Below are 22,849 nucleotides of genomic sequence, written 5' to 3'. Positions count from 1 at the left end.
TCAAGATTTACATAATTTGAATGATACTCTGAAGTCTGAGCTAAGTCCAAGATATTTAGGATGTGAAAGGCATGCAGTGAAATACATGACATTTCACAGTGCAACTAAAAATGAAAGCAGAGGAAAAAATCATGTCCTTCATTTGCGTAGCATTTGGGAGAAAAGCTGTTCCTCCCTACTACTATTACTGAAATCCATTTCTCACTATTATCAGAGTATAATTGACCCCAGTTAACGTGACTGTGCCACTAAACACAAGCATGCTTGAATTACATACATGGGGTCAATAGGAATTAGGTGCAGTCTGAGATTCATCCTTGAATAAAATCTTCATTGCATCACTCAAGATCAAATGAAACCGTTTCATTAAAGTGAGACACACAAATGAGACTATACCATGATTGCAGTCTCAGTGATGGCATTGTTTTTGACAGCCTCCTGTCCCAAAATGACACAGAACACCTAGATGTTAAGAAGCGGTAAGGTGGGAGTGAAATAATCAGGGAGGTTGAATTGTTATTAGTTTTTCTTTCAAATGGTTCTTTGTGATTGCTATCACTGAGGGCTGTCAAAAGGCTATCACTGTTTTAGAGTATTACATTTGAAAGAACTTGCTTTGAATACTATATGTATCGTTGGTTTAATGAACAGTTTAATTACTGGTTTAGTTTTTTCCTCTAAATGGTAATTGAAACAATTAAGGAAGAGGGACTGGGAGGCTTCAAACACTCAAAAGCTTTGTGCTTTTTTTTTCTTTAAGATTTTCATGAAGAAACATTTCTTTATCTAGGGATAAAACTACTTAAAGTTCTGAAATCTCAGTAAGCCTCTTGTCTTTTGACACTGAAACCACATTAAATTTCCCTCTTTGACCTGCGCCAAATATTTCCCATTAAAGTGATTTCCTCCAGTAAAAAGCTGTCTCTGTAGACTAGTATTTATAGTAATTTATTCTTGAAATGAGGTGGGGAGATACCTGCATTCTTTTCATGTGGGCTGCCCGTCCTCTGCAGTAGCATGTCTGTCATTTTACGTTATGTGTTCATTTGCACTGCAGCACCAAAAAGGCCCAGTTATGAACAGGGGTTAAACTATGATGAGTACGTGTCAAGTCGAGGACATGAAGATGACCTTTGTACCAAACAACTTTGTCATATGTACTCACCAACTTAAGACTGGGTAATTCTCCTATGTTACAGTTTTTGGTGTTAATGAAGTGACAAGCTGGTGCTTTGGAAACATGAGAAAATGTAGAGCTAGAGACAAAGGACCTTCCTTAAGTCAGTGGTGCAGGATGGAAGCAACAGAGTTGACATTAAAGCAGCAAGCTGCCAATCTTCTTTTTCATTGTAAAGCTTCCAGAAAAAGAAGCAATTAGCCCTAGACATTAAAGGGATTTTATGATGTCATGAAAATGGGGTCATGTATATATTCAGCGCTGAGCTCATACTGAGACTGTTCATGCAGCGAATCACCATTGGCTCATTTATTAATAGTGAATATTTGCAATCTTCAGCATATACAAGTGTCATGTGTTTACACATCCCCAAGGCCTTCCAGTCTTTGAAACACTGTTTGACAGAAATGACTCAGCTTCAGTTTGCATCCTTGCCATCATGTTTATCAAAGTCTTACATATAACTTCATGATGTGTGCAGAGGCTTCAGCCTGTTTGGACTGCTAAAAAGGAGATGGAACAGCTGTAAGGGAACAATATTGATTTGAAACAACAATCATGGACACAAAAAAGTGGATTTCTTACAAGTCAGGTCAAAGTGTGAAGCTTTATGTTCCTTTTTCTTTGCAGGTTTGAAAAAAACAAAACAAAACAAAACAAAACAAAAAAAAAAACACACACACCACCTCTGCCATGAGGGTTATTTTATGCTAATATTATTTTAAGTTTTTCTCTTTGTTCTCATAGGGAAGAGAGATCTGTTAAATGTTCTTTGTAAATTTAGTAGGTGGCTGCAGATTGATTTTAATAGCCTTTCACACTTCATTCTGTAAAGTCAGTTTGGGAGCTGGAAGAGTGGAAAGGGATAAGGACAGAGCTGGCAGATGGAATTTCACCTAAAACATCTGTTGAGTTTTGTGCCCTGGAGGGCTCTTATCTACACTGCTGAGACATTTGTTTTCCTCTTGTTTTTTCCTGTGTGTTACGAGCTTAAAAAGTGACCAAACCGTCATAGCTCTTCTTTTTCACACTGCCTGCCTTCCTTGAAGCCAGAAGCTAAGCAGATGTATTTTGCCATGATTGCCTCACCTGCAAAAGTTTCCTTGGCATCCATAATGCCTGCCATGCCTCCTAAAAATCCTGTCAGGAAGGGATTGAGCATCAGTCCATTAGCAGTCCCAGCCTTCTTGCCTGCCATGTCATACTTCTGTTTGATAGACAAACCGCTATAACAGGCATCAGCTGCCAGAGACAGAATGTAAACACTTTGGTTTGCCTAGGGAAGGCTCTTCTGTACTGTTGCATATGGATGAGTTTTGCCTCTCAGGATTGAGAACCCTGCTCAGCTAGATTATGATCAGCTTTGTCTAGGAGCTTGCATTAGCATGTCCTGGCTCACTCTCATCAGCCCAGATAGAGTGAGGGGAGGGCTGGACTTTGAACTTATCTATCTTTATCCATTTCTCAAGAAAACCCTATCAATGCTTCTCAGCGAGTAACTTCCAGTGTGTGTCCCTTCAGTGCAAATCTCTAATACAATCTGATGACTGCTCTTATTATGGCATCAGCCCACTGTCTCACCCACTTTTCTTCTATCTCCGCCTTCCTTGAGTTAATGTTAGGGTAGACTCAATGACTGATTCTTTTTTTTTCTGTCCTGCCTCTATTTTCTATCATCTTGAAGTGCAGATCAGGGTCGTCCATCAGAGCACGTGGCCCCTGATGACTTAGACATAAGAACAGCCGCAGAGCATCTCACCATGGCACCATCTCCACCCTTGTAGCCTCTTTCTTCCAGTGTTCACGTGCTAGGAGCATGAGGGGAGGGCAAAACCAGAATGAGACTCCTCCTAGAAACCCAAGTATTTATAATTTCTTTTTAGCCCGTTTATCCTTCTGTATCCAAAGCATGCTGTGGCAGTGAATTACCTTGTAAGTAGCTGAGCAGCCAAGCCAAACTCATGCATGTCATTTGAGAAGATGTGTTCTGAGATAGGATTATCTTAATCTGAATCTTTCCAATGCCTGTGGAACCAGTTTGTTCTGAAACTTAGTTATATTCACTGCTACAAAATATATCCTAGTGATGAACCTGAATTTCCCACAATGCAGCCAAAGTGTTTACTATTACAAGGACTGGGCAAAGAAAGAGAGACAAGTTGAGGCAGGAAAGCAGCAAAATAGGGGATTCCAGCCATCTGAGGCAGAGAAGATTTGGACAAGCAGTCAGAAATGGTGTTCTACAGGAGAGAGGTGACTTGGGGAGGAGACAACAATACGAGCATGTTGAAGTTACTCTGTCTGTCTGCATTTAGACAGACTTGTAAACAGAAATAATGTGGGACAAAGTCATGTGAGACAGGATGGGAAATGCATGTAACAGTTGCTGAAGGTAAATAAATAATGTTTTAAAAACCTGCTGAACTGGACCTGCATCAGTAGCCAGGAACCTGGCAATGTGCTGGTGATATCCCCTCTTTCTGCTATAGTCCTTCTGTGCCACCTTGAGGGATTCAATGCCTGTCCTTGCCACTTAAAAAATTATCTCAGTAGCACTTCTTAACCTCTCAGGAATGGAGAGAAAATATATTAATATCCTCAGATGTAAAGTGGCAAATAAATACATTTGTATGTAAGCACAGCTAGATGGATAGATATTCATATCATTACTTATTTTCACATGATAAAAGAAACCATGCAATACCTGAAGAGGGTGGATTTCCTCAAATACTGCTCTTTGTGTCATAGGCAGCACCCTCTGTTTCACAGTTCCCTCTGTTTCACTGGTGGACTGGGTCCGCTTCATTGTGCATCTGTTATGTAGCTACAGAATTAGAGCAATGAGAGCATGGGCATTAGAGGAGTGTGGAAAAAAAAAAAAAAAAAAAAGAGGGGGGAAAAAAAAGGAGTTACAGTATTTCACATGTACAGGAAGCTGTGACCAGATCGGTTTGATCTGACTAGTGACTGGTATCTAGTACTAGCTATCTGTACTTGTCTGGACGTTCATACCATGTCCGTGTAGGAGAAAGTGGGTTGCTGTTAAGCAATGAGGAGCGATGCTTTCTATTGTATTTAATTTATATGAAATAAGTCTTCGCAGGAAATTATTAAGCAGGAGATCTTTGTTGTTCTTCAAACTTTAATCCTTTTTTTTATGTTTTTCCCTACTGATACTTTTTACTTTCATATAAAACAATCATTCAGGTTTGCAGCTTGGAGAGGTTCAGACTTTTTTCTCGGGGGCCAGAAAAAAATGGAAATTCAGCATTTGTTAATTCCAGCTAAGAACGTCTGTGCAGAGATGGTCAGACGACCCTGAGTTAGCTACACTAATGCTTTCAGAAGCATATCCACTCATTACATTAATTCTGATGACTCAGGGAAAGAAAAGTGTTCTTAACAGGCCTAATGGGATTTTTGGCCATCTTCCCAATAGCTACCTAAAAAATTACTGGGGTGATTGCTCACTATTGATTTTCACTATGGATTTAGCCATTGATTTCAGGAAGCCAGGGGCAGCGGATGGACCAGTGCAATAGAATGCAAACAGGATTACAAGGAGAAAAAGATTGCTGTGAAGATTCGTGTTGAACCTCCACTAATTTCCTTGGTTCTAATTAGTTTCCAATTGTGCTGTGGATGTTTCCTACGCAGGGAGACAGCAGGGATGCAGTAAACTACATTGGCTTGTCGATATATGGCACCGTGTTACTTCAAACGGGCAAGAAATGCCATTAAAATCTGGATCTTTGCTTATGTTTGTTTATAAGATAACAGTTATATAGCACTGGGCACCCAAAGACAGCTCTTACAGTGAGGGGTTCGTGGTACCGGAGACATTTTCACTGATCTAGGTAGGGGATCACTGACAGGGAGTAAGGAGGTGCCATACTTGAGAGATTCAGTGTGGGAACTGCAAACCTCATTAACAGATGATGTAGCTTGTCTTGTTGAGGAAGTCGTGGCAGAGTAGTAGTCAAGTTGCTTTTCGTAACATGTCATTGCAGGGGATGAAGACTCTTGTGAGATGGTATACTTGAAATTGCGTCCTGTTAAGCTGCTCATCAGAGCTGGTCAAGGTTAGAAAGCTCCGTGAGAGCCTAGGCTGAAGCTTTTGCCTGACACCACTTTCTCTGGAGTGTCCTTGCATGTTGCTAAGGAAACTGCAGAGGAGATAAAAGAAAGATGCTCATAGTTGTTCAGGTGACAGACTCTAAGATGAATGAGGGAGGCTAAATATTTCCTCTGTAGTCACAGGGCTAAACTGTGGCTATAACTGCAGACCTCGTCACACGGGAGAAATGTGAAAAGAAACCCCATGGTAGCAGCCAGAGGACTGCAGTTTTGATGGCCTCTGCTGCATTCCTTTTTTTCTAGATCTTGGTAAAAGCAAATCAGCTGACTTTGAATGCATGCAGTGTACAGTTACAGTCCACCACTGAGTCTTTGAAGACAAGGAGAGCCCGGCTACACCTTCTGTATTACCTTGCTTGCATCTTCCTGCCCCTGCCTCCTCCCAGAAATCCTGTATAGGAACCTGTATGGCCATAATTAAAGTAATATTTCAACACAGTCCATTATGGTATTTTAACCTCCCTGTTTGCTAAGGAAAAAGTATTATCATCATTTTCAGGGAATAAATGGAGACAAAAGAAGATTTACCTAATTTAAGAGGAAGAGGAAAAGGTAAAGAAAGTTTTGGCTGGGACATGAATTTAATATATGTTTCCAGACTTTTCAGTATCATGCATTACACCTGTGTTTTTTTTGTTTGGTTGGTTGGTTTTGTGTGTGTTTTGTTTTTGTTGTTGTTGTTGTTTTCTTTCCTATGCATTATTTCCACAAGTATTAGTCTACTACTTCCCCATTTACCCCTTCTCAGTACTAGCTATAGCTTAATCCTCTGTGTTGTTTACCTCTGGCTTTCACTTCCCTGGCTAGCAGCAGTTTTCCCCAAAGCCTTCAGCCTACAAGATAGCTAGGGACACACAGTTGGATATAGAGATGCAGACCTTTTCCTGTTACCCACAAGGGGAAGCTCTGTTGAAGTCAGAGCTAGGAAGCCACAGAAGCCTTGGGTTCCTTTCCTTTCCTTTCCTTTCCTTTCCTTTCCTTTCCTTTCCTTTCCTTTCCTTTCCTTTCCTTTCCTTTCCTTTCCTTTCCTTTCCTTTCCTTTCCTTTCCTTTCCTTTCCTTTCCTTTCCTTTCCTTTCCTTTCCTTTCCTTTCCTTTCCTTTCCTTTCCTTTCCTTTCCTTTCCTTTCCTTTCCTTTCCTTTCCTTTCCTTTCCTTGATGTCATTTTATCAAATCGGATTGTCATTATCACTGAATGCAGTTGTAAAAAAAGAAAAAGCTAAGAGCAAATATGAGTGGTAGGGGAGACCCGTGACCATTGAGGTGCCAAATCAGATAAAACCAAGATGTTTAGCCTACTCATCAGCCTGTTCAGTTTCAAATAGCTAGTTCTTGGATTCCTGAAGCTTATATATGTTTCAAATAAGCCCATGCCCTAATTCAATGGATATACTACAGGGAAGGAAAAGGCAGTTGAAAAAATGTGAGGTCATCCTTTAAGAATCAAGACTGTGTTTCATTTCTTCCTTATAATCACCTCATCCCAAAAGCATCTACTAGCTTCTGGATCTCAGAAATGTAAAATGCTTGTTACTCCGTTACACACATAGGACCTACAGTTTGTTATGTATATGGCATCTTCTAGGTGAGAATTCCTGCAGAATGGCAAGCCACGTATTCTGAATTATGCTGATGTTTCCCACCTGCTTCTCTCCCAAGCAATCTTACCTGTTATTTGACTGTCTTTGAAACCAGCAGATAAAATTATCACATCAACAGCAAAGTTCCTGGAAAGTAAATATTTCCACTATCAGGACACCAGGTTTGGCAATTCCAGTAAATTTCAGTTTCTCAGTCTAATATGCCACTGCGATTTGCCAAGGAGTTTTTGGTTGGAGTGAGTGATGCATGTGCGTAAAGTCAAGAGAGATTTACATCCACTTACCAATTAATTTAAACTATTGTCAACAACAGGAGATGCAATAAGCAACAGAGGATCAGCTTCATCAATATTGCAGAAACCTGCCCAGGTAGAAATTATTTCCCTGAGATAGAAAAAAAATGCCTCTCTTGCAGTAAACCATGTTATTGAACAAGTTTAATGGTACTGTGACTCAACTAAAATACTTTTTTTCCTCTACTAAATGATTTGGAAACAAGTGCTTATATAAATATATATATATATTTAATTCTGACCTACTTCTTATAAATTATATTAAACAAGATTAAGTATGCATTTGCATCAGCAACATTTCACAGTCAAATGCTGGATGACAGAAAGAGCTAGCTTACTTTCTTTCCAATCCCATGCCATGAATCAGTGAATTAATTTACCAGTGGATGTGGAGCACAGTGTCGTGAAGCCTGTTTTATAAGCAACCATCAGTGCTGTGCAATGAAATTCTTCTAATGAGCAAATGTGTCGGATAGACAAACTGCTCTGTAATTTGGTCATTGTAGGAAGTAGAATGAGAATTTCCAGCCCTGATTCCTGAAGGACAGTACCTGCCAGTACTGACTTTAAGATTATTTTTTTTCTGGACACTTCATGACCTATTATAAAAAGGTCCTTTATTCATATAAATAATTCTTGTGATACTCCATAAAATAACTTCAGCAGGGATTCCTAAAGAATCCATCATTCGTGGTGAAAATCTTAGACCTAGTTGGTTAGAAGTAATGCAAAACTATGTGCTATTTTTAAATCTTTACTTAGTCTATATCTACTTGCAGTAACAACATCGTTCTCAGATTTATTTTAATAGAATCTGAAGCCAGAGAGAAGCTTGTGCCCTGCAGCTGACCTCTGCAGAGCTCCTGAAGTGAATGGATAGCAGAAGTCAGTCATTTAGTAAAGGCAGAAGAGTCAACAGTGTGACAGAGAAAAGGAAATCAGGACACGTGAGAATCTCATTTTTGTCCACCTAAGTATGAACTAAAATGCCAGCTGTCCAATAGGAAACTGTTGTAGGGAGATGCGTTAAAAACAAACAAATAAATAAATAAAGCCCTCCCCGCCTCAATATTTTTAAAATAATAATAATTAAAAACTTCTAACAGTATTTACTAGACAGACTGCTATGAAAAATAAATAAATAAATGTAAGCACTTGGTCATTCTGGCAATACTAAAGGCTGACTTGCTGAGGTTGGCAACTGTGCTTAAAAAATTAATTCTGTCTGAAAAAAAGAAGTACTTTAAAACATTTTTTTTTAGATGGACTTTATTCATGTGTGTTTATTAAATTCGAAGACCACAGCCTGGAAGTGTGAAAAGCACCTTTTGCTTGTCAAAAGTCAAGATAATCTGACATGAGAGGTGTTGGGGTGTGAAGCAGCCTGAAGGGCTTGGCCCACTGTAGCCAGCTTCAGAAAAAGTAATGAATGCCAAGGGACTCTGAGGGACAGAAGAGACTCCAAGATGTTGTGATGGCTTAATTACCATGTCCTCACTGACTGAAGTAGGTAAAAATGCTGTAAGATTTCTTCATATGCATTTTGCAGTTTAATTGTAGTCTTTAAGCTCTGAAAGGCCAAGGCACAATGGTTCCCAACATCGGACCCAGGGAACCACCAAAGCTGATGATCTGAGAACACAAAGCCGTGTACTTACCATTAGTGCCATTCATGCTTCTCTGCCTTCATTGATGAACATGTTCCTGGCTCCCAAAAGTCAGCCCCAGACAGAGCTGCAAGCAGCACGCTGTATTTCATAACCCTGAGCTCCATTCCCATTATTGCTCCTTACGGCAGTTTTAAAGATGTGCTTTATTTAAATAAGCTTCTCTTCATTGAAATAACTGCAACAGATGTTTTATGTTCTGTTTGTTTAGCTATGTGGTAACACTGTGGAGAGAGATTAAATTAACTCCCCAAGCAGCATATTTCTAGGGTGAAGCTAAAGAAGACAGAGAAGCATATGTCCAAGGGAAAGTCAAGCGTGCATTCAAGGGACGGATAGATTGGCAGTGCTGCACGTACTGATTCTTTACATGGTTTCATTGCTTTCAGTGCAAAAGTGTGTATCACATCACAGAGATCGGCAGGGCGCTTACTGTGCTTTTTTAAGCTTTAGAGTTGTGATAACGGAAATGGATTAATTCTAAAGCTTATGGCTAATTTATCTTTGTTCTCCTGAACCATATTTCCCTATATTCCCCTAATGGTCCTGCATTTTTATGTATTAGTAATCTTTGTCTACTGTACAGATTAACATATATCATAGTTAAAAGTGTTATTGAAGAAAGGGTATTGGGTCATGTCACATATTTCACTTCTTAACGCTCAGCAAGGCTAGAATGAAATTTCAGGGCCTTCATTAAAGCATAGTAGTAATTTATTTGACGAAATGTAAAAGATTAAAAAAAAATCCTGTTAACAATTCGTTGAAGCTGGGTCATGGAAACTTCATCACACTGCGTACTCTTGGATAATCAAGGCTGCCCAGCAATCTTTCTTGAAAAAATAATAGTAATAAAAAGATATATTTTAAAGCTTTTTGTATACTGAGTAAATAAATCCAAACACTGTACAAATTCAGTAGTGAAATATCTGTCATGATTTTAGCCTTGCTTGTCATCATTAACAGAACGATAGATCCACCCACGAGTCACAAGCACCATGACAAACTGTGTTAAGTCAGGATGACAACTTTTCTCATCTAAATGAAAAAAGAAGTCAAGAAAATGTCACTGTTCCCAGACTGAAGTCTTCTGACAACACAAAGTTAATGACACCACAACAATCTTTCTCAACAGATGCCTTTAACTATAACTTTGATGTGAGAAACATGCTTTGAGCACAGCGTATTCTCCAAAGCATTAGTCATGAATAGGCATCTTGGGTCAGATTCGTTCCTCTTCTTTCCAGGTCTGGATATATAGAGTTATTTTGGTTGTATCTCCATTTGAGTGGTGAACCGTTTTGAATTAATGGAGCAGGACACATTTAAGTATGAACTTTGGTAACTTGTGCACTGTAATGGTGTAGGATTTATTGTGTTGTATACAGCACGTTTTTGTGTGGAGTACCTTGTGTCCAACACAGGGGGAAAAAAAAAAAAAAAAAAAAAAAAAAGTGAATGCTCTTTGAACTGCTTTTAGCAGAGCTAAACCAAGCAGCTGAGATAGTGAAATTAAAGGCATTTGGTAGCAAACTCAGAGATGTCAGAAGGCTGACATCAGATGGCTGATGATGTCAGAAGATGTGAGACAGAAGATGGGCTGAGAAAGCATCAGCATTTTCTGATGATCCAGAAAATGCTTGCTACAATCCAATACAAAGAGAATTTATGTTTAAAAAAGATAAAAGCCAACAGTTTAATGCTAGGTTGAATGTTTCCATCGATAGCTCAGGCAGGAAAAGCATGGTCTTACAGCTAGGGAAATGACTGGTTTTGAAATGATCAATGCTTCTGTTCCCGGACCTTTGGACTGAGCTGTCATTCTGCACATCGCTGAGTCTTAGCTCCCTGAGAGGAGGACAGTGTTGCTGGCATACCTGAGTCCTCTCAAATTGTAAGATGTGTATTTTTAGAGCTCCAGGTTCCCCATTTTGCAGAAGAGGAGGTAAAGCACAGAGAGATTACCGCAGTATGTGTGAGGTTGTTCTGGAAGTTTGCAGGAGGGGTAGGATGTACCAGGTTTTGTGCTACCTTTCTGACCTTCTGTCCTTCTCCCAGTCTTGACCAGGCTTGTTCATCATTTGTCGTGGAAGAAATAGCTGGTTGTATCTATACCTGCTCAGTTATCCTTAGCACCATCTGTTGTTGCTTTTTCAAATCAACATAAAGAGTGTTCATATCCCTGCAGTGTGCTTCCATGGTTTCTGAGCTGTGCTAAGAGCATCCCCACAGTGTGCTTCCCTTGTTTCCTAGCTGTGCTATGAAACCCTGACAATCTGCATCTCTTCTCTGCAGGGCCACCCTCCCAGTGCACACATATCTGCATCTCCTTCCGAGACATGTATAGATGCATGACTCCGTTCTCTGCACAGCCTTTTTGTTCCTTCGCATAAATTCATTCATGCCAGCTTGTCATCAATTACTGTGTTTATGCCCATTCATTATTTAGTGGATGATAAAGAAATGGTATAATTCAGAAAAGCACAACACCAGGAAAACAAGTGGACGAGGTTTCCTTCAGCTAGCTGAAGAGGTGTCCCAGGCCTCTCTCCTCACCTTGTAGGTGATGCTTGTAGGTGACGGTTCAGTCCAGACCCACTTGACTGCAGGCCTGTAATTAGCACTACTAGTGTAAGAGCACGAGTTTAAAAGTAAGCACATGGGCTGGCATTAACAGGATCCGGGCCTAAACAGAACAACTCTCCATGTGTGTGTGTTACTGGTATGTGCTCTGTGCCCTCTCTCAATGCCAATGTAATTATCTGCTGCCTTTACTGTTTTCTTTCAGCTGAAATAACAAGGCTGAAAAATCCTCAGTGTGTCTGGGAATGCTGAAAGCTACAGTCAGTCGTTAATAATTTAGAGAGGTAATTTACCTCCAATTGATTTGTACCCTTAAAACATTGTATGTTTTTCACCACAACTCTAAAATGTCTGTCTTCTGTTCTTCTCTTATGTCTGTGAATTGGGAAGGTGGAAAAGATGGCCAGCCTCCACAACATACATGTGCGCACGGGTTGCTTCTGTAACACAGGAGCCTGCCAGATGCATTTGGGTATAAGCGATGAGGACATCCAAAGGAACCTGCAGGTTAGTTTCTGAATGAGATTATGTGATACACTGACCATGGAAAATACCTAGATTCCGTGACCAAGAAAACATCTTCTGGCTATCAGTTCTGGATTTCCTGGGGGATGGGAGGTTTGAAGGGGAGAGAAGAAAATCTGATCCTACCTATATCCAACAACAACAACAGCAAAAGCTAAATAGTAAAGAATAAAGTAGGTGTAACGTAAATGAAGGTAGGTTTAATTTGCTTTCCCTGATTTTTCAACTTAATTACCATGGTAAAGAAATAATTGAATCGATACGTTGAAATTAGGTCTTGAAACAAATTTGATGGACCCAAAGCAGAGTAGGTTGGTTTTATTTCATTGGAAAATATGAAAATGTGGCTTCTTGGTCTGATATGGAATTACATGAAATCCAGCCTTCCTGCAGAATGGAAGTTCCCAGACAATTTGTCTCATGTTGTTCCTTAAGTATCTTTAGTAGTACTTATTAATTATTACATTGGGACATTGCAGTTTAAAAGACATACACAAACTGGACAAGAAACAATAAATGAGAATACCCAGTGAAACTCGGACAGTGAAATAAATTTAGATGACTTCTACTTAGATTATTGATGTGTTAGACTGGTAGAACGTGAACGTAAAGACTGCTTTCTAGATGACTAATGTTTTCCATAAATCATTATTAAAAGATGTATAGCAGGATGTATTACAGTGAAGTGGGGGAGGCTTCACATCTGTGTATTTGTCAGATTTTGAAATTACAGTATATTAATACAGAACTATTCAAAACTTTATTAATGGTATTCCTCAAAAGAGAAAAAATATATATAATGGCTATATGGGTATTATAGCTCCCTTATCATTTCACAGAGGCATTTAGATAACTTTTGCAAGCACATTTATATGCAAGACTGATAGCACAAGATCTTAAACAGGGATAGCTCTTTAGTACCTTCCATGGCAAAATGGTGGTTTAATTTACTATTGAAAGCTCCATGTCCATAGTTTACTCATGAATAGTCTGTTTAAGAGCAGGTGAGTGATGCTTGAATTTTCAAGAGGGTGCAGGTTCCCCAGGATAATTAGAGAAAGCAAAAAAAAGCTCTTCCCGTCTCTTAAAGCGCAAAATAGCAAATGGCCAGGTACACTAATCTTGTTTCTTCTCACCAGAGGAAGATTTTGATAAGCCTCATATGGGTCTGTATCATGTTAATAAAGCTCGACATTTTAACCAGGATGGGCTAAACACAAAAGCCAAAATTACAGACATTTCATCTGCCACAAGTGGTATGATGAAGTAGTACAGTCAACCAGTTACTATTTTGAGACATTCTTGCCAGTCCTTTGGAAAGATTTGGATGAGTTATTGACAGCATTACTTTGTAGGGGGAAGACATCTTTTTTCATATTACTGGCATATGTACTTTGTTTTTGCCTTTTCCCAGTGTGCTGACTGTGTTCTTCCTCCCCTGATGTTCATGTTCAAAGTGCTTGTGAGGGAGGACCTTCTATCGTCAAGGGTCCCTGGAGAATTGTGGTTAGTTTTCTTAGGATGTTAGGTAGGAACTCATTTACTCATTTGCACAGCAGGAACCTCTCTCATCAGTCAATCAATCAATACTTGGCAGAAGTGTTCCACATATATTAACAGATGCAACCTAATTTTGTAAATGTTGCTTCTGCTCTATTGTCACAAATAAAAGCTATGTTCCAGTGCATTACAATATTTGCTACTGCATTGCATGCTTTGACATAGTTGTTTTTTTATTTCTCCTGGAAAAAGTGGGACCTGTGTTCACTGAACTGTGACATTTCTTGCTTTAAAAAGCCCTCATGTAAATAATCTATTCACACTTCCATTTTTATTTAACAGAAATGCATAAATAAATGAATTTCAGAGGGAAAAAAAAAAAAAACACAGCTGCTGCATTTAAAGGAATAAGGGTGCTGACTTAGAACTAAATCTCGTGTCCATTGGTAAGCTAATGGTAGGTAGGTGATCAAAGGGAGTTTCTGGCTTATCTCGCTGGAAGTGAGTGGCAGCACTCACTGACCTACTCAACTGAAGGAGAAACTTCTGCTTCACTCCACCTCCAGGGAGTTTTCTGGGGTGTGCTGTATGAAAGATACATCAAATATAAGGTTATTGGAGGTCAGTATTAGGATATTTGAGGGACAAATTTTTAAACAAAGGTTTATCATGAGCTGAAGCCTGTGTTTTTCAAATGAAGCAATGTTAGGGGGAAGGCTAGTTCCATCTGTCCTGAAAGCAACATGTTGACTGGATCAGCAAGACAAATCTACTGGATATCACAATGATGAGGGAACTCACTTTGGATGTTCCAGTTTTATATTCAAGTCTCTGCTTTGCTAAATGTCCCAGACCAGTTCTTAGCAGTGTATCTGTCCACTGGGCTGTTTAAGACAAACCTTGAGTAAGCGATTGATTGTATAAAACAGAACAACAGAACTGTTCTGACAGCAAATATCAAGAAGTTTGTTCATCTACCTGAATGTAATGTCCCAGTTTAAATCTCACTGAACTAATGAAGTCGAGACCAGAATATATCTGGAGACTTCCCTTGCTAACAGGACGTTCTGGCACGAGCAAACTTCTTCTGATTCTTAACATAAGTTTTTGAAAAGTCTCTCTTGCCTTAAGGTAGAATAGGGCAAGCATGTCAAAATGATCTTCTTCCCAGCTTGAGAAGGTAATAAGACAATTGGGATTTTTTTTTTTCTCTATTCTTTCTTTGTATTCATGGGTTACCTGTGTATTTCTGAAAACAGTTTTTTGGTTAGAATTAATAGACTAGTGAATAACTATGTAAAGTAAGAAGGTCTGTCATAATAGCTCTGTTTGTCTTCCTGTTTCAAACTAGGCTGGCCATGTCTGTGGAGATGATATAGACATAATTGATGGACATCCCACTGGTTCTGTGAGAATATCCTTTGGCTACATGTCTTCCTTTGAAGATGCACAGACTTTCTTGAAATTCATCGTAGCCACCAGGTTCTCCAAGTCAGACACTGAGATTTCCTTCCAGTCCTCTGTTACAAAGCTGACGACAGAGCCTGTCCCAGATGATGGCACTTACTTTAAGAATGCAGATAAATTGTCTCCAAGAACGCACATCTCGGACAGAGAACTTGGGAATAATTCATCTGTGACAGTGAAGACTGTTGACTGGCAGCCAGCGGAGTCTGAGTCGGAAAGCATAAGGGCAACTATTTCTGAGACTGCGGTGCCAACATACAGAGGAGATGGCAACCCCATTACTGTCACCAACATTTTCCTTTACCCAATCAAATCCTGCTCTGCATTTGAGGTATATGTTTTAATATATTCTTAAATATTCATCCCAACCTTGTGTTTTTTTTCATTACCCCTGTTGAACGTGTCAACCAGGAATAACATGTATATGAGATACTAGGAAATAGTATATGGATAACCATTTTTTCCTTTTCTCCAATTCCTAGGATCAAGTCTTACATGATAAGGCACTTTCAAAGTGTTTCAATTAGACTGAAGTTACAGGAATGAGATGCGTCTTCAGCTCTCCCCTCCCCCCCCCAACAGACAAATCTGCACATAATATGCAGTCTTAGAAAAAAAAAGAAAAAAAAAAAACAGTTGGATTTGCAAAACTTGACTAAAATATAATCAAGTAATTAGTATGCTTTCACAGAATGACATGTGATGGACTTGAAGGCATTGATGGGTAGGCAGCAATTGAGAAATAACTTGATTAACATGTTATAATTGAGAGGAGGCTGATTTACATTACAAAGAAATGTTATCATTAAAAATACATTTGCAACAGAAATATGACATTTAAGTGTTGCTGCGCTATTTGAAAGTTCACTCTTTGAAGATTTTAATTGCTTTTTTGCCAAGTTAATAATATCATCACCTTAGCTGTGACTTTTTTTTTTTTTAAATAATGCATGATGAAATAGGTGTATGGCCCACACATGACCTAGAATGTGACTCTGCTTAGTACCATACTGGGAAGTGATTTAATGAATGTCAATAACAGTATAACTTTCCCTATGAAAACTTGCTGGTCTAGGTCACTGTCTCACATCTGAATGAAAATTGGGGTCAAATCCAATGACAAATCACCTGCATTTAAAATATTGCTTCTCAGCTGATTTGGTTGTGATTTATTTATTTTTTTCTTAATACAGAAAGAATCTGGGGAATTGAAGCAAAGGGTATTACGGCATGGTCAACAAACCAACTACATTTTTAAACTTGGTTTTGCTCATAATGTTTCCAATTCAGAGGCACAATCTCAAGCATTACATGAGATCTGAACAATTTTCCACCCCTTACTAACCTCCCACTAAATCAAACTGTTTAGAAAATCAAAGTAATCCCACATTTCTTGTGAGAATATTTTAACCTCTGTTTAAGTGTTGCAGGTATTATGGTTTTATTACAGAAGCTCTCTACAGAAGCTGCTGAAATATGTTCTAGCAGTATTCAGGTCCCTTTGGGGTTAAATTCTATTTTAACATGCAGGCCAATGTTACGAGATACATACCACAACATTCATTGCTAGGAAGGCTTTGAAATGATTGTACCCAGGAGCAGGTAAGACATACCTCAGCATGAAAGACAGCTCATGTTTTCCCACAAACTAAGCTAGTTTTCCTCTCTTCAAGCTCTGTGGGGAAACTACCCTAGTTGATAAATGCATATAAACCTGGCACTCCCTGGCAGACAGAACTGGAGTTTTATATGGAGGGGGAAATCCCCATTCTTCATGCATACTTCTTGTCCCAGTTAGTGGACCCACTGTGAAAGCAGAGTTCATCTTACTTGATCTTACCTCTCTGAAGGTAGATATTATTCTTTAAGCAGTGAGAGGTAGATACCTCCTAATTCATCTTATCACAAAATAGGCATCTGTAGTAGGAAAATGAATTGTTGCTGGATATTTCTGTCTCTTTCCATTTACTACAGGAGGAATAGGTTGGATAAAACAGAAGGAATGGGTTCTCATGGTCTTCAGTTAGAAGCCAAGAATTAAAATTCAGTTTAATGGTTTTAATACAAAATACCTTTTAAATGCTTTGTGCTTGTTGGAAAGTTAGGAAAAATATTTTCCCTGTTGAAATTTTATCTCCATTTTTATCAGTTAGAAGGTAGCTCTAAGCTAGTTGATGTGAAAAATTGAAAGTGGTTTAGGTATTAGGCTGCAGTAAATTCATTCATCTTGTACTTGGATGCTTGAGGTCAGAATCTCATAGATTTGTAAGTTCAAGTGCAGTCCTCCAGCTCATATGGTAGGTCAGACCTTCTGTGTGTAGCAAATGGGCTTTATTGGGAAGTAGATGATCACTTGCATTTGCCTAAAATAAAATGTGGAGTGGAAGATTCCACCTAATTGTGTGTGCAGGACTTCGTCCATCTGCCAGTGAAGTCTACCCGTTGACTTGGTGGCTGCAGGGCAGATGACTTGATTAGTGGCAGGAGGACAGACTTGATGAGGACATGAATACAAGCTCACAGCTGTTTGATCTCCACTTTAGAGTCACATAATCTCCTCTTTACCTAAACTCTGATTTCTCTAGTCTATTCTAAGTGTTTTAGGGCAGGAGGTACTTGACTTCCCAAGAAAATGAGAGTGACGAGTGTGCTTTGGCAGCTGGGAGGATGAAGCATTAAGGTCTTCAGCTTACTGCAGGTTGGTTAGCTCCTGCAGCATGTATGTTTCATCAAGTGTTCCTGGCCACTGGACTGTCTGTTCAGTGATGTTACATGGATTTTCTACATATGGCTCAGGAAGCAGAAGGCAGAATATTTTAGCTGAATGTCTTAAATGTGCTTTAATTTCCCTACAATTATTTTATTAAACAGGGAGAAGCAGAAAAGAGGAGTAGCCTGTGTCCATGACCACATTTTTCTTCTTTTCCAGCATAAAAACATGTTTTAAACATGCATTTTTAAACATGAACATCTCTTATGTCAATGAATTTTGCATAATTAGTTAGTGCAGTGTGCCCAGTGAAAGAGGTTAGGACTTTAAACATTAATAACTTTATTATTCTTGCAGTAGATTTCAGAGGATAAAAATTGCATCTCAACACAGAAGACAAATTAGCTTTTAATTCAAAATACAATGCAAATTCTTAGTGATCAGTAGTTAAATTATGTGTAAGACCACTAACATTTTTAAACTTGCATAATTTAAAAGCTGTTCAGTGATTGCTTTAATGTGTTTGAAAATTGTGTTAGCCTACATGATGACATTGCAGCAAATTAAGGAAAAACACAGCCCAAAATATTTCAAAGAAAAATCTTAAAAAGAAAAAAAAACAAAACCATGTTTCTGCAATGGATGTTCTTACATTAAAAGAAGAAAAAATGCTAAAGAAGGTAGAACACCGTGTACTGGTTGTGCTCGGTGCAGTGGTCCTTGCTGGTGACAGGTAGGGAAGACCTTATGTTGGATGATTAGCCTACCCACCCTGCTGGGAAAGAAGGTATATGTTAGCATCTATCAGTAAAATCGTGGTGTCCCTGCTTTCTGTCTTTCTGTCTAACTTGTCTCAAGTAGAGATGGTCAGACAACCTTAAGGAATCAGTGCAATACAGTATTGCTCACTGTGATGGAAGCTACCCTGTTTTATTTTACTTTGCAGTAAGATTCACTGGCTGCTTTGCTTCACTATTTTAGTTGCCTGAATGTAGATATTTAGTGCTGTTTGAGTGCCCTGCCTTACCTCCTGCTGCTGGTCCACCAGGATGCAGATCTTCTTTGCAGCCTGTGTCATATCTGCTGGCCCGGGGCAGACATCTCAGATGTAATCCAAGGGAGCCGAATCGAATCACTCTTCTCATGTCTCAGATGAAAGCAGAGCAGGCAGGCTCTGAACTGCTCTAAGTTGCTTGCAGTCCTTGAACAATCCCTTCAGACTCTATCAAACACTGGTGGGAGAGGGTCCGCACAGGTCGCCAGCTTAAATGCTAATGAGAATAGAAATTTTTATTTTCTTCTGCACTTATCTCCAGTATTAACAGCAAAACAGCTCTGATTACTTCATGATCAACTGTGACTCTCTGTCCAAGGCAGGATACACAGTTATTTGGTTGTTGCAACTTTATTTATTGGAGCAAACGTTCGGTGCAGTAAGTTGAAATGTGGGGAGAAAGTAGGGCACTAGACTGTGTACTAGGGATATCCGTGAGAGAAAAGGAACTTACTGCTGGGCACATTTAGGTATTACTCTTTTTACAACAGTAGACACCCAGAGGAAGGGGGAAAATGGACTCAACTCCTATAGTTGTGTGCTGAATCTCAGAGTGGAGCTTGGGGTTACTTGCCAGTATTTTGGACCTGCCAGAGGTATTTTAAATGGAAGGTGCTGATTATTTCCAAATATCTGTTGCCTCGTTAGCTGAGCTTTCCCCATAGTGCCTATGAGCATGTAAGAATTATCCAAAGCTCTGATTAAACAAGAAAGTTTTGTTTTGTTCATAAAAACTCATGTCTTCAGCGAAGGGTAAGCATACACCTAAACTGTCTCCTGAATAAAACTACTGTCCTACAGTGGAAGCAAAGAAATTGAATGTTGTTATTGGGAGTCAGAAATCACTTTATTTAGGCTCTTTCTGTGTTTTTCTGATCTTTTTGTTTATTCTGTTTGTTGTGTCTTGCAAATCCTGTAATGATCTGTTGGATCCATGGGAGGACATATTACTGATTAGTGATCTTCTGTTTTGGAAAGGAGATTTGTTACCAGGAAATTCTTGCAGCTCTTAGATGATCACCAGCTGTTCAAAATGCATTTTGAAATCTAATTATACAGGATAACCAAACAACAGTGGCATCTCTGAAGGATAATTTCCAGCAAGGACAAAAGTCTGCACTCCAGCTGATATTGCAGTCTTTGGCCTATGAGTATTCTCCTAAAAGACAGAGCAGAGGTTCACATCCTTTATGTGCTAATGGTTTGAGGAGCTTGGACAACACATTTTCAGATGACGCTATCAGACCTAAGGATTCTAATTTTGACTGACATTTTTTTTCCACACTCACTTCAAAAACAACCAAAAAGTGTTATAAATCAAGTAGGTAGATAAAATACATATCTACTCTATTTTTTTCCATTATTTTCTGTTTGTTATATAGTTGATAGCTCACATAGTTGATAGTGGCCAAAATATTTAGAGGGACTAGTTCAGCTGTAATGCTTTCAGTGTCCACTTTCAGGACATTTTGAGTGCCTGCCCTCAGCTTCCTCTAGTCGGGCCCTAGGTGTCAATCTGTTGCTGAGGGCTCTTCCAAAGCCTGGAAAAGTTTATAAGAATGGGATTTTGTGGGATCTGTGGGGTTTTGGACAGAGCTAAACAAAATTGTGATTTTTAATTAATCCAATCACTGTTTCAAGCCGTGCTTTCTTCAGAGTATCAGGCTGTGCCTGACATACCTTTCTCTCAAGACCTTTTGCTAAAGCTTTTTGCCAGTTAATTCATGTGAGCTGTGCTAAGCTTCTCTAGAAGAATTCAGCAAAGTTCACCTGTGGTGAACTTTTCTCCATATTCAGCTACGATTAGAAAGCATACACGAGTTGAAACAGTGTGTTTAAATGCCCAGCTTTATGTTAAAATAATGGTATTAATATTTTAATGTTCTGAAGGAGAAAGCAGTTATTAATATCACCCAAAGGCATTACTAAAATTGTTCCCTTTTTTGATTTCAAAATTACCATCTGTGTAGCATCAGTAACATCTGTTCTTTTCACCAGAAAAATGCCCATGAAGGCAAGGACAATATGCCTGTATAGGCTATTGGAAATAAAGAGCATTATAGAAGCAGTGGAAGGACAGATAGCAAAGACAACCACGTGTTTTGTTGCAAGGGGATTTGGAAAAACTGTTATGCACTTGCTAAACGAGAAATCTCAGCAGTGGATGTTTTCTCAGATAGATTCATTGATAAATAAGTTTTAGTTTTATGAAAAATGTGGAAGTTTATTCAGAATTCTGAATTTCACATTTTCTTGCTTTCTGTTTGTTTGGTTTTGCCCTAATTCATAAAACTCACATGCAAGCCTCATGTTTTGTGAATTAAAAGAAAATTGTTGAGGGGAGTGGTCCTAAAAATGGCTGAGTGTAAAACTGAAAACAGCTTTCAGAGAGTTTCAGTGATTGTTTGCTGTATTCTCATGGCTCTGTTAAATCAAAGTATATGATAATATGCAACAAATTATAGTAACTCCATTCTATTCTGTCAGTTGTTTCCAGTGAGATCTTTATCTGTGACTTGCAATTAAGGTTTCTGTTATAACAGCTGACAGTGGCTTCCACAAGCTTTCCTGATTTCACGGAAATTCATTAGTGGTTTCTTTTCCCTCTCTTTTCTTTTCAGCATGAATGTGTCATGCAGCCAACATTTTCTAAACCTTTGCATCCCCTCCTGCTGCTTTTCCAGGTTACAGAATGGCCGGTAGGAAACCAGGGCTTGCTGTATGACCGTAACTGGATGGTTGTAAATCAGAATGGAGTTTGCTTGACTCAGAAACAGGAGCCAAGGCTATGTCTTGTAAATCCCTCAATTGATCTGAAGCAAAAGATTATGGTCATTCGGGCAGAAGGTAAGTAAACAACATCCTTTTTCCCCCTTCGTTACTGGTGTCAAACTTACACACAGAGTCTACCTATATGCAGGGACTGAAGTACTGAATGCTGAATGCACTTAAGGGACAAATTCTGCTACCAAATGTAGGCCAAAAAAAAGCCGAGGCTGTAATAGCCCTGGGTAGTTTCTAGTGTATTGCTGGGACAAGCAGAAAGTAGATAGCGACTCCGTATGTGCTGCATAAAGTGGATACTCCAGAAAGGAACTGTGAATTGATAAATGTGGAAATTTACTGACTAATCTGTCCCTCCACATCATAAAAGGGAGTCCGTCAGCCTGAAGGGACTGTTACTGCTGTGAAGGTGAAGGATTAGGAGTCTAACACCAAACACCCTGGCCAAAGACCTTCCCATTTTGCAGCTGTCCTCCTTCCAGCAGCTGTGTAGAGGGGTGGAGTCTTCAGTGGGAATTAATATGAATTAAGATAAGGACCAAACTTTATTTATTTAGCTCAGTTAAATACTTGCACTAGCAGGCAGAAAAAAAAGCATGATGTTTGGGCTTCTTTGGATTCATCAAAACACTTTTTAGTCTCTGCTGAGGGGAGAAAAAAAAAAGAGAGAGAGAAAACCGTATGGAAAGCATTATGGAAAGCCCTTTGCTACTTGGGGGTAGGAATTATTTATTTTCCTAACAGTGCTGTTAGCACTAAACGGTGGAATAGGTTTGTATTCCACAAAAGTCATTACTAATGCCAAGTTTGCATGTGGCTGAATGGCATTTATCACTTCCCTGCGGTCTAACATTTACTCACCCTGTATGTCTTAACCGTCAATAATACATGTGCTCACATTTTCCACAGCTAGAGCAAAACAAGAGAAGTTGTATTCCAATTTTTCACCCCCTAATTAGAACTCTATATGGGTGCTTCTGTAACTACAGCTGCTTTTCTGTTTATACAGTACAGTTGTTTTCCCCTTCAACTGTCTGAATACCCACTATAAAATCAAGTTTGACCAGTTGATTTCTTTTGTCTGTCAGGTTGGCCAAATGTAAATTTGTGTATTTCCACTAGTCTTTTGAATACTTTTTGCATGTTTCAAATCCCAAGCACAATCTTGTCTACTCCTAGGAATTCCAGTCTGGGTCACTGTCCCAAAGCCTGCTATTTTCTGATCTTCCCTCTATATTATTTTTTGAAAAGGTATTGTCAATTCATTTCAATTTGATGTGGAGCACATTGCACATTTGTGTAGTACAGTTGCATATGCAACCTTCTCTGACAACTTGTAAATTACCAACTGT

General features: G+C 39.1%; 1 protein-coding gene across 1 annotated transcript in view; it reads left to right on the top strand.

The window, feature by feature from the left end:
• The window catches only part of MOCOS (molybdenum cofactor sulfurase), a 222,778-nt gene that overhangs the window by 174,730 nt on the left and 25,199 nt on the right, over positions 1-22,849 (top strand). The window contains exons 7-9 of the mRNA XM_084281422.1: positions 11,848-11,964; positions 14,834-15,280; positions 21,398-21,560. Of these exons, the coding sequence (XP_084137548.1) occupies positions 11,848-11,964; positions 14,834-15,280; positions 21,398-21,560 (727 nt within the window). The remainder of the gene's footprint in view (positions 1-11,847; positions 11,965-14,833; positions 15,281-21,397; positions 21,561-22,849) is intronic.

Source organism: Netta rufina (assembly GCF_964035555.1).
Source record: "Netta rufina genome assembly, chromosome: 2".
NCBI lineage: Eukaryota > Metazoa > Chordata > Aves > Anseriformes > Anatidae > Netta > Netta rufina.
Note: the sequence above shows the minus strand (reverse complement) of the source record. Positions and strands in the feature narration are given on the sequence as shown.